Source organism: Chiloscyllium plagiosum, chromosome 9 (genome assembly GCF_004010195.1).
Source record: "Chiloscyllium plagiosum isolate BGI_BamShark_2017 chromosome 9, ASM401019v2, whole genome shotgun sequence".
NCBI classification, from domain to species: Eukaryota; Metazoa; Chordata; class Chondrichthyes; order Orectolobiformes; family Hemiscylliidae; genus Chiloscyllium; species Chiloscyllium plagiosum.
Genome location: NC_057718.1, coordinates 40,296,135 through 40,308,972, shown reverse-complemented (window position 1 = coordinate 40,308,972; position 12,838 = coordinate 40,296,135). Strand labels below are relative to the sequence as shown.

Sequence of the window (12,838 nt, the reverse complement as noted above, 5' to 3'; positions counted from 1 at the left end):
TTCTTTGTTACTTCTTCAAAAAACTCAATCAAGTTTGTGAGACATGATTTCCCACGCACAAAGCCATGTTGACTATCCCGAATCAGTCCTTGCCTTTCCAAATACATGTACATTCTGTCCCTCAGGATTCCCTCCAACAACTTGCCCATCACCGAGGTCAGGCTCATTGGTCTATAGTTCCCTGGCTTGTCTTTACCGCCCTTCTTAAACAGTGGCACCATGTTTGCCAACTTCCAGTCTTCCGGCACCTCACCTGTGACTATCGATGATACAAATATCTCAGCAAGAGGCCCAGCAATCAATTCGCTAGCTTCCCACAGAGTTCTCGGGTACACCTGATCAGGTCCTGGGGAGTTATCCACCTTTAACCGTTTCAAGGCATCCAGCACTTCTTCTTCTGTAATCTGGACATTTTGCAAGATGTCACCATCTATTTCCCTACAGTCTATATCTTCCATATCCTTTTCCACAGTAAATACTGATACAAAATATTCATTTAGTATCTCCCTTATTTTCTGTGTCTCCACACAATGGCCGCTTTGCTGATCTTTGAGGGGCCCTATTCTCTCCCTAGTTACCCTTTTTTCCTTAATATATTTGTAACAACCTTTTGGATTCTCCTTAGTTCTATTTGCCAAAGCTATCTCATGTCTCCATTTTGCCCTCCTGATTTCCCTCTTAAGTATACTCCTACTTTCTTCATACTCTTCTAAGGATTCACTCGATCAATCCTGTCTATACCTGACACATGCTTCCTTCTTTTTCTTAACCAAACCCTCAATATAGGCATTCCCTATACCTACCAGCTTTCCCTTACACCATGACAGTAATATACTTTCTCTGAATTCTTGTTATCATGTTTCTGAAGGCTTCCCATTTTCCAGCCATCCCTTTACCTGCAATCAAGAGTTTCCATGAAACCAGTAGACATAATTTCATTACAGATCAGCACAACATCAAGGATATTCCTCAGATTACATGCACAAGGTGCCGGAGTTCATTCAATATTTCCTGGTCTACACTGAATCTCAGTTAATAAAATATCTCCATTTCAACATTCTCATCCCTGCTTTCAAATCCCTTCAGAGCCTTATTCCCAACCACATCATCTCAGTTCACCTTCAGCCTATAGCATCACTATCCCACCACCACCTTCTCACTCTATCCCCCAAATTAAGTACAGATGGCAAAGAGGAAAAAAGAAAGTTTGCATTAAGAATGAAGAGACACAGAAAACACACATTAAAAAAAGTAAAATTCTAACATTAAAATCTTAGGGATGAGATTCCATATTTGTGGAAACTAATCAGTGTTGAAAAGGGTGTTTGTTAATAATTCATACTATCTGTTAAAATACGAATTCTGTTAAAATAGAATGGGCAAGCTCTAATTTGGGCTGTATAAACCATGCTGAAGAAATAATTGCCATTCAAGAGAAAGGAAGTTTGTCTTCTGCAGCCTGGGGAGGAATGGTACATCTGACAGCATTCTCCAGATTTTTGTATTTAACGGTGTTTGCCTGAATTAACTAAAAGGCCATAAATATTCCCTTTATCTCTACTTGCATAAATTATTAAATCTGAGCTTTAATGATTATCTGTTGATGAGTACTTATTGGATAACTGAAGAGTTAAATCAAAAACAACCAAACATTTGTACATGATCAATTTCACCCTAACACAATAATCTTAATATGCAGTTAACAGCATTGCTACAACTGTACACAGGTAAGTGAGGAGTTGGAATGAGTAAAGAGGGAAAGGAGGACAGGATATAATATTTCTCTGTTGTTCTCAGTCAGTGTTAGTCTAGGATACTTGCATATACTTCCTGACACCACAGCAGCACTGAGATCTCATGAGAAGGATCTGACTTTTTTTTTAACAAAGATTAAAAATGACAAAAAAATCCAAGAATGATATTTGCAAAACCTAAATTTGACTGGTATACTTCACTTGTATTTGAGTCCTGTGCGTGGATGCGGCATGTTCTTGCATCGGTAGAGTGTGGGGTCCCTGAGGCAACCATTATTAGAAGTCATGTCAATCTTTGCTCGTAAACAGCAGCTTTGCCCATACTCCGTTCCAGACTTCATCTCTTCCCACATTTTCATGTTCTGTTGCACAGCTTCAACAAACAAATTACATGCAATGGTCAAACATTTTATTTATATTTCCAAAGAACACAAATACTAAATGAATACAAAAGGAATCCTTCATCCATTATAGTCACCTTTAGTATTAGAAATCTATAAGTTTTTTTAACATTTAATACCATGCAAGAACACCTGTACATTACAAAGGTATAATTGGGAGTTGATTCTGACAGTGTTTCAGCTATTCCAACACTCCAGCATGTCACCTTACATTTATTCACACTCTGAGAATGCTCTTACATTTTTCCTAAGAAGAAATTTACTGAAAATCTACTTCTTGCTTACTTCTGCCATTTTTAAGAATAGATGACCATTCGGAATAAAGTCTTTAAACAAGCAACTCTTAATGTTGTTTTAATTTATGCAGATTTTAAAACTTCCAGCTTTTATCCGAGTACTGTGTTTAATTAGGCAATCATAATACAATAAGTTTCATTGGGTTTGGCACGGGACAGGTACATAATGTTCAGCATTTATAAAAACTGCAGAAAGAGATCAAATGAGGGCTGATATGAAATTAAATATGATATCCAGTGTAGTCAAGAAACTTAGCAACACAGAGCATCTAGTCTCAAGGCAACATGTGAAATCATAGCCATGCATGAATCATTTTCATTTAAAAGGAGTTGGAAAGAGAATTACAAATATTGAATAAAGGCTAGAGTACCGCCGAGCAGAATTTTCAATGGTACTCACAATTTGTCCTGCATTTAGACTCAATCCTTTGTTCACGTTCTTGTTTCATTTGATCTGGAGGTGTGTTATCTGTATAGGCCTTCCCATCTCTAATCATTTTCTCAGCGTATTGCATTATAATTTCAAAGTGATCAGAGGTGTAGGTGAATTGATCAGGTTTAATGTGTAGCATTGAAACATCTTCCAGTATAACCTAAATAAAGCAGTCAATGTTACACACAGTTGAACTCCTTGTTAGAATGCAATGCAACGCAACAAGCTTAGTTTTATTCTGAAATGCAAGTTAAGAAAAATCCTAACTTCCTCAATATGAAGGAATTCTGTTCTGAAAGGCTTATATATTAAACTGTTCAGAAAAGTTTCAAACAAGAAGTGAGACTTATTCAGGTATATATTCTAGGCTAAAGGGAAAAGAAAGGGCAACAGAGGTTTCTGACAAAAAAGTATAATAACATCTTTAAGATTTAGTACAGTCCATTCTTTCTCTGTATTGCCTCTTAACCCATGATGATCTAGTTGACTTAATGTAATACTATTTTATTACAAATAGTCAAAACTATTTGAGAAAAGTATATAGCAGTCATTAAACACAAATATATTACAAACTTAAATAATTCAAATTATATGAATATTAATAAAGAACAATTTTCATCATAAATCACTTGCAGTTGTCAAAATAAATAATCACTGCAGTTATATTTAGACAGAGATGTATTTATTAAATACATTTGATACCAACCTTCTCAAAGTCTTCCTTTTCCTTTTCAGGATTGGTGTCATCAAACCTCATGATAAGTTTCCCCTTAAAGCTCACTTGATAATGCTGATTCAGGAGAGCAGCTTTGGCATGTCCAATATGCAGATAACTATAAATAAATTATTTTAAAGCATAAATAACTACATACATATGTCCATCTCAATTAGAACAGTGCAACTTTTAAAGAAAATCTGATTATACTATAGTCACAATTGTAACTTAAAAACACTGCTTGACGGAACATGATACACAAATGCAAGTTTAAGTAGATAAAAGCCAAGTGTTTGATCAAAACTTAATCAACCAGCAATGGAAGCTCAGCCAATGGTGGAATTGTTAGGTGGGATGATCAAAATCTAATCATGAGGTGGATATTGAGAATGCTCCAGGGAGAGAGGAAATGGAACCTCCTCAAAAACATTCTACAGTCCGGGATCTCAATGACTGAAGTCACAGCTATATTGGGTACAGGAAGTGACTTCAGCTACGAAAAATCACCTAATCCATGTTCTTATTTTCCAGCAACTTGGAGACGAATATGTCCATACATAAGAACTAGGAGCAGGAGTAAGCAATTCAGCCCTTCGAGGCTGCTCTGCTGCCATTTAATACAATCATAGCTGATCTAATTTTGGCCTCAACTCCATTTTGGTACCTGCACTCCCTAACACTTCAGCCCAATACTAATTAAAAATCTATCCCCTCCTTAAGTTTATTCACTGTCCCAGTGTCCACTACATGCTGAGGTAACAAATCACACACCCACAACCATTTTAGTCAGAATTATAGAGTCATACAGCACGAAACAGACCCTTCAGTCCAACTAGTCCATGGCGATCAGGTTTCCCATACTAAACTAGCCGCATTTGCCTGTATTTGGCCATATCCCTCTAAACCTTTCCTATTCATGTATTTGCCCAAATCAATAGCTCAGCAATTAATGCTTAAGCACCTGTGGTATTATTCAACAAAAGCAGATTAGAATCTTTCAAACCGCTCATCTCTTTTAAATCTGCTACCCTTACCCTAAAACTATAATCTCTCATTCTAGATTGTCCCACATGAGAAAACCTCCCTTCCACATCCTTATACCTCCATTAAATCTCTTCTCATTCTTCTAAACACCAGGAAGTACAGGCCTACACTGCTCAACTCTCTTCACAAGACAAACCCATATTCTCTGGAATCATCTACTGAACATCCTCTGAACTACCTCAAATGCATCAAGTTGGAGGGGCCACAATACTCCAGATGTAGTCTCATTAATGTCTTGTACTGTTGCAGAAACACCTCCCTATATACTCTTCTTTTGTACTTCAATTCTTTTAGCAGTAAATGTGAAAATTCCATTTGCCTTCCTGACTACCTGATGTACCTGCATACTAATGAAACATAATAAAAAGTCTTAAAACTTCTTACAAGAGCATTATAAAGCAAAATATAACATCAAGCCACCCAATGACCAGAAGCACGATCAAAGAAGTAGATTTCTGACAGTGTTCAGAAAGCAGAAACAAACAGTAGACAGGGAGGGATGATAAGAGAGAATTGCTGAGCTTTGGAGTTTGAGTTTATGCAGCTCAAGGCATGGCCAGTAATGATGCAGCGATTTAAATCAGGGGTATTTAGAAGACCAGAATATCATGGGTGGTTGTGGAGTTAGGTGTGATTACACAAATAAGAAAGGGTACCCTATGTAGGTATTTGAAAACAAAGACAAGTTTTAATTTCAAGGCATTTTTTGACCAGGAGCCAATGCAAGTCAGCAAGCACAGTTGTGACAGATGAATAGTTGGAGGACTTCAAATTTGCAGAGAAAAGAATGTTGGAGACCAGAGAAGAGTGCACCAGAAAAGTCAAGTCTAGAGGTAAGAAAGGCATGATTACAAATTTCAGCAGTGGATGTGCTGATAGAGGGCAAAATTGAGCATTGTTCCAGAAGTCATTGTGATCAGGTGGAAAAGACTGAAAGAGACAGGAACAGGAACAGGAACAGCAATAGAGTCAAATATTCCACAAAGGGTGTAAACAGGCTTGTTCCGCTTCAGACTATTCCCAGGGACCAGAAGAGAGTCAGTATGTAGGAAACAAAACAGGAACCAAAAACAGTGGCCTCAGTTTGCTTAACATTTAATTGGAGAAAATTTCGGCTCATCTTGTACTGGATGGTGGAAATGGAATTTAGCAACAGCAGAGAAGCCAAGAGATGGGGTGGTGAGTTAAAGTTGCAGGTTGTCAGCAAACATATGAATGGTAACAATCAGATGAAAGCATAAGGTTGGCTAAGAACGATGATTGAATGTGAAATAATTGGAGTCAAGAACAGATCTTTGGGATACAACAGGGACACCAGTGTAAGAGAAAAGAAGCCACAGCAACCATTTCTTGCTATAATTAGATGAGATGAGATTGAAACCACGAGAGCCATTCCTGCAAGGTGATCGTCAGTAGAGAGGTTTTGATGGACAATGATGTCTGGATTCTTATGGCGTGATGGTAAAGTCCTAATCTGATAGGGTTCAAATCACATCTGCTCTGAATAGGCTGATTAGGACCATGATGTGATTAACCATGACATGAGCTACAATTAGATCAGAAAGGATGGAGAAGGACAGTTATCTTCAGAGTCACATAAGATGTCACTTGTGTTGTTATTAAGAGTTGTTTTGGCACAGTGGCATTTGTGGAACCCTGACTGGAAGGAATAAAATACGGAGTTTCAGTAAAGGTGGGTATAGACTTGAGAGGCAAGAACAAATTCAAAGGCTTTGGAGTGGAAAGAGAGGTTGAAGGTAGGGTGATGGCTCACAATGGTTGTGGGAAAAAGAGTTTACTCCCCCAAAATATGATGGCAAATCCAAAAGAGAGAGAACCATTCACAACTTGTAGATCAAGAAGTAGAGGTGGCGGGAATCTCATGGACTAACTGAGCTTGGACATGCCAGGAGGTGACAAAGAAAAATTGTAAATTTAGGGCTCAAGCAAGCATTTTACAAACTCCTTCCAAAAGGATATTGTATTCCAACTTTCCCATAAAAATAGTTTTCAATTATCAAGTACAGCCTACCAAATAAAGGAGATATTACCGTTCCATTTCAGAACAGTTATCCAAGTACAATGGATAACTGATACAAGATGGATTAATAGAAAGGGTATAATGAATTTGTTTATGACGAGGGATTCTCCATGCACATGGATGGCAAACTCCTTCCTATATTTATTTGAGTTAATGGCAAATATGACAACTGTACTTTCGCATTCCTGGTGGAATGAATAACCTCAATTGTAAATGGATATTTAAATGGAATTTACAAAGTGTCGTATGACATCTGTTGAATGCCTGAGAAATACTGTTGTTATATATTTTCTCCAGAATTTCCTGAAATTTTCTGCTTCAATCATATCAGACGATTGAAGCAGGCAGATTGAGTTAACTAACACCATCTCAGCCTGCACAAGTCACCATTTGCTGCAGCTTGCGAGCACAACTCAACCTAACGTTTCAAAATAGATTTGTCATGTTGAAAGAATATACTTTGCTCTTTATAAATCTCCGTTTATAAATCCCACACAGCTTCTTTGTTGAAAAGCACATACTGAATAAACATGCAGACAGAGAAGCAGTTAAGCTAATACAATTTGGAATCAGTTCTTCCCACTAAAAAGGAGCCAAACTTTTGATCATCCAGTTCTATTGCAATTTCATTACTCAGATTCTTTCTCCTTGTAATCACTATTTTTGATTTGCATTTCTCTCCCATGACAGAACTGTTTCATTTACTGAGCTACGTTCACATTTAAACATTCCGTTTCTCCCCATTATGTTCAGTATCTTAAAACCACAATTCTTCCCCCTCACCACTTTTTATTCCTAATTCAGTACTTTGACATCACAAGTAGGCAACAACTGACATTAAAAAAATGTTAATTTTAAACGTATTTTTCATGTGCATGCTTTTTAGATCATTTCAAGTAATTCCAAGCCTACAGTTGGATGACTTGCCACTAGTTGGTGCAAACAAAGTTAAAGCAGTTTAAGGTTTTATTACAAAATAGAAAATTTGAATCTATCCACTCACCCACTGGCCTCAGGTGGAAATCTTACTACCACTTTCCCAATTTCTGCACCAGGCAGATCAACAAATTTTCCACGATCCTCTTTCTTCTCATTCATCTACACAAATTACAAACATTTGTTTAAAACAATATTAAATAAAATCCTAATCCTAAATAAAGAAGCTGATCTATCCAATTTAAACCTTTTTTTGAAGCAAAAATCATACAAAGGCTAAATTGAAATGCATTCAAGGTCACAGACTTTTTAAAAAAAACGTTTTGTGGAGTATCGATTCCGTAAAATATATGACTGAGCAACTCAGACTTCTCCAAATTGAACTGGCTGATGATCACTGGACTCACTATCAACTTACTGACAAAACTTGATTAGAACTAGTATGAAACTGCCAAGTGATTTGTTCTGTATTTTATTATGTTCTTTGAAAATCCAACATTTCCCATTGCCACATGCCACTCTGACCAAGGCAAGATGCCAAAAATAAAAGAGAGACTGTACACATATGCCAATGTTGCTCTGAAGCCACCTGAAGTCAGAGCAACTCAGGGTAACAGACTCATCAAATTATTCCAAACTCCAGACAAGTTCCTTCTAATAGAAGCCCTGTTGATATAGGGAATAACCATGGTAATGTTTCCACCTATGATTCCTGTTGGTTAACAATGCACTGGAACTCTGGATACTGTAGCATCAAACTTTTTTCAAACTCAAGCAACTGTTCTGTATACAGTTGTATTCATACATTAATATTGTAAGTTTTACAAATTAAATGTAATTGCAGACAGATACAGCTCTAAGATTAATGAAATGAGCCAGCCAACTAAAATACGAATGCTCAATAAAAGAAGAAATCCTGGGAAAGATGAACAAAAGGTATTACAATTAGGAATCAGAATGAAAACTCAGATCTGATAAACTGACAGTTAATCATTTCTGTGGGACAGCTCATCAGTCACAAGATTTTAGAAAAACGCAGACTTACCATTGTATTCTGTGGAGTTACTGTTGCCCATTTTGTACACACAGACTGAAATGCATTCTGAGCACCAAGGAAGTTGTACCAGCGTTTAACATGAGTGGATAGCTTATTCTGACCTAGTTGCTGCTGACAAAGGCTACTTTCTGTTGATTAAAAAAAAAGTTCTTAAATCACAAACTTCATATATCTATAATTTAGATAGGAGCCAGTTTTGTGCTTTCAAAACTGGTTCAGCATGTTATGAAGATATTTCCTTTACTGATATTTTGAGGACTCATCACTAAAGGATTGTGAAAATTGGCTCATTTGGAGTACTAATAAAATAAGTGTACCTGATTTTTTGTGTGTCTAGTAACCACATGCAAAAGGATGACAAACTGCAAGAGCCTGGAACAATTTACATTTTATCCTTAAAGAACTAACCATTATTGGGCCAAAGTGTTTTCTACAAAATTAAACTAAATTAAACAGAAAATTTCTCTATTTTCCTTAACCTCGTGTGTGCATGTGCATGCGTGATGAGCTACTTCAAAGGATAAGTATTTGCATTTTCACTCTTAATTGCATCCTTGTAAAACAAGCAACACATATTTAGTAAATCGCTAATTTTGTTGTTTATTGAGAAGCTCTGGTTGATTGATGTTTTCATGCTAAACCTAATATTATTAAAGCAAATACAGAGGAACCTCGATTATCCGAACGACACAGGCGAGGAATATTTTGTTTGGAATGCCGGATAACACAGTTTAGCCAAGCATTGGGAATTTGTGATCTTGTTCAGATAATCGAATGCCGGATAATAGAGGTTCCTCTGTAATTAGTCATATCAGTATCTAAGTAGAGCATTTAAATTTATGTTGTGACCAGTGGAGTAGTAGGACAAGGTAGAGGGGGCAGGAGGGAGAGCAGGAGAGAGGGCACTTCTCCAACAACAGTTGTAGTACCAGATCACCCAAAACCAAAATCAGAAATGGAGCAGTAATAACTGAAAAAGATAAAGGGAACAATTCCGGGTTTCTTGTACATTAATGGTGATAAAAATCAATTTTTTTGACAGTTGCCATAATCCTTTCCAAGGGAACTTATACCCCTGAGTGATTCGCTAAAGATCAGGATAATTGGATCAGCAGAATAAAAATGGACTTAGAGTTCAATATAGAGTCGAATAAAGCAGGCACAAGTGAGATAATAGCATAGCATTTGAATTTGGGTAAAAAAAAACAATCCAGATGATAATTCAGTTGAAATGGCTAGAATATAACTGTAGATGAGCAGCATGAAATAGAACAGAAAATGGAAAAAGAAGAAAAAGTTAGAAATGAGAAAGCGTTAACTTATGGAAAAGAAAAAAAAACTTGCAGAAGAAAAACATTCCAGAACTTTCATGCATAGAGACCCAAGTAGTATTTGCCAATCTGAAACATTCTTTGGGGTTTTGGTCAATCAAAGGAAATATCCAATAAGGTTTCTCTGATCCAAGTTCTGTAAGCCAATCTACTCAAACCAGAAGTGAATCAGATAGAGTTCTGAAATGCTCCTATATTAAAAAGATGATTGTGTTGAGGAAGCCGAGACCTCCTCACAAACCAGAGGACAAGTTAATGATGTTTCAGCTAATACTGGTGCCATCCAAATACAGAGAGATATTAAGGACATGAAAATCCCATCCTGAGTCATTAAGTGATCTGGAAGACCGAGTTTATATTAGTCAAGATTCTTACTGGCCAAGACATCATAAGAATGTATTACAATATTGTAAAATTCTTTATATGTCACAGATTGTAGGAAGACTACACCAGCAAACAAGCAAACATCTCTAAACCCCATATCAACTTTACGTGGAACCACTTTATAGCGTGTTGACAGCCCCTGTGGGGTCTTAACCAAAAGGGAACCAACTATATCCTTACTATTATGGATATGGCTACTATGTTTTCTTGAGAACAAATTTCTGAGGCAATAGCAAAGGTTAGTTCAGTTCCTTTGCGATATGGAATTCTGATGGAGATCCAGTCAGATCAAGCCTCTAATTTTGTGTCTAAAACTTCAGAATTTGAGTAGGCTGTGTGTAACACAGTTAAAGTCCACAGCGTATTACCTATAGACAGAACAGGCTTTAAAACAGCATTGAACATAGTTCAGTGGTTCATATAGGACAGAGAAAGGACTGAGAATGTAAATGATTTGACTGACAACGCAGGTTGCCAGAAAAAAAGATCAGCTGTGCCATGCCACATCAATATTTTTAATACCAACACCAGGAGGTGGTTAAGGATGCATGGGTTTCATCAGGTAGTCAAAAGAGATAGTGAGGAATAGAGAAAGGAAGACCTAGACAATTTCAAAATTGAACCAAACTATATAGAAGTTAGAACCACGCTTTCACATTTAGATACAGAATGAGGTCGAACAAGGGTGCTCAGAATTTAAATTGATTCTATAGGGACCAAACCAGGGTGTACACCATTAGTCTTACATCATGTGGTTGCAAAAGAATTCCCTCCAAAAAAAAAATAGCATCCTCACTATTTAAGTCCGGAGAAACAAGCCCAGATTAAAGCAGAAATACATGAAATACTGAAAACACCATTGATTGCAGTCAAAGCAGCTGCAGTTCCTCAGTTTTCTTGTGTGCTTAAGTCCAATGTTTCAACCAGGTTCTGCAGACTACAGAATGGTCCAACAGTAATAAAGGCAAACTCTTAACCAATTCCTCACTTAGAAGATTTTAATATAAAAGAGTTGACAGTGCCAGATTTCTGAGTAACATAGGTTTGTAAAAGAGATACTAGCAAGTTCTCTTAACACCAGAAACAAGACTAAAAAAAACATCAGCCTTTATTTTTTCCAATGCTGAGTGATAACATGCAGGCTAAAAATACAGCAGAAAGTTCCCACCAATTGATGAACTAATTGGTAGCCAACATTCCTAACTATGTGGTTTAGCTTGATATACAGGGATACTTTGATACCTGGAAGGACTACCTGGAATAACTAGAAGCTTCATTTAGAAATTGTTAGTTGATGTGGTGGTGAAGTAAACCTTGTCAAAAGTAAATGTGCAAAAATGTGTAACCTACGTCAGATACATTGCAAGGTGAATGCAAATGTTGTCAATAACAGCAACTGTACAAGCATTGATTCTTGGGAACAAGAAGCTCCACCAATTGGGGATGTGTGGTTCCTTCCACAAGTTTGTAACAAACAGCCTCAGCACAGCTGCTCCACTGAAAACCAAGGTGGAGTGCAGGACAGTAACAAGCATCTTAGGAGGCTGAAAGCAATTTTAATAAGTGAATCAAAGCTGGTCATCACAAACTTCATCAAGGTAACAATTGATACCATGGCCTGGGAGTAAGTTCAGTTCTACATACGAGAGGCACACAGAAGCTAGTTGGTTATTTTTTACAAAGCTAAATCACAAAAAAATACGCCACAATGGAAAAGAGCTCCTGGGTTTGATATTGGCTCTTAAAGATTTTCAAGTATGTGGCAGTCATGGCTACTGAAAACAATGGTATAAACTGATCATCCCACCAGCCTTAATAGATAATTTTTAAAAAACCACAATGTCAGACTGCTTCTATGGATTTTATGATTATAGCCCTTAACAGATTGTTTTCCTCTGCAATATGAGAAACATGAGAATGACGAGAACAAGGGTAGGTCCGATCAAGGACAGTAGTGGGAGACTGTGTATTGAGTCGGAAGAGATAGGAGAGGTCTTGAATGAGTACTTTTCTTCAGTATTCACGAACGAGAGGGACCGTATTGTTGAAGAGGAGAGTGTGAAACGGACTGGTAAGCTAGAGGAGATACTTGTTAGGAAGGAAGATGTGTTGGACATTTTGAACAACTTGAGGACAGACAAGTCCCCCGGGCCTGACGGGATATATCCTAGGATTATGTGGGAAGCAAGAGAGGAAATTGCAGTGCCGTTGGCAATGATCTTTTCGTCTTCACTGTCAACAGGGGTGGTACCAGGGGAATGGAGAGTGGCGAATGTTGTGCCCCTGTTCAAAAAAGGGAATAGGGGATAACCCCGGGAATTACAGGCCAGTTAGTCTTACTTCGGTGGTAGGCAAAGTAATGGAAAGGGTACTGAGGGATAGGATTTATGAGTATCTGAAAAGGCACTGCTTGATTAGGGACAGCCAGCACGAATTTGTGAAGGGT

At 37.4% G+C, this 12,838-nt stretch overlaps 1 protein-coding gene across 2 annotated transcripts in view; it reads right to left on the bottom strand.

Moving 5' to 3' along the window:
* eprs1 (glutamyl-prolyl-tRNA synthetase 1) overlaps nt 1-12,838 on the bottom strand; it is a 97,549-nt gene that overhangs the window by 54,420 nt on the left and 30,291 nt on the right. For both annotated transcript variants that reach the window (XM_043695780.1, XM_043695781.1), the window contains exons 5-9: nt 8,666-8,805; nt 7,688-7,782; nt 3,591-3,717; nt 2,852-3,044; nt 1,956-2,127 (exon numbers count right to left, since the gene is read on the bottom strand). In XM_043695780.1, coding sequence (XP_043551715.1) covers nt 1,956-2,127; nt 2,852-3,044; nt 3,591-3,717; nt 7,688-7,782; nt 8,666-8,805 — 727 coding nt within the window. The remainder of the gene's footprint in view (nt 1-1,955; nt 2,128-2,851; nt 3,045-3,590; nt 3,718-7,687; nt 7,783-8,665; nt 8,806-12,838) is intronic.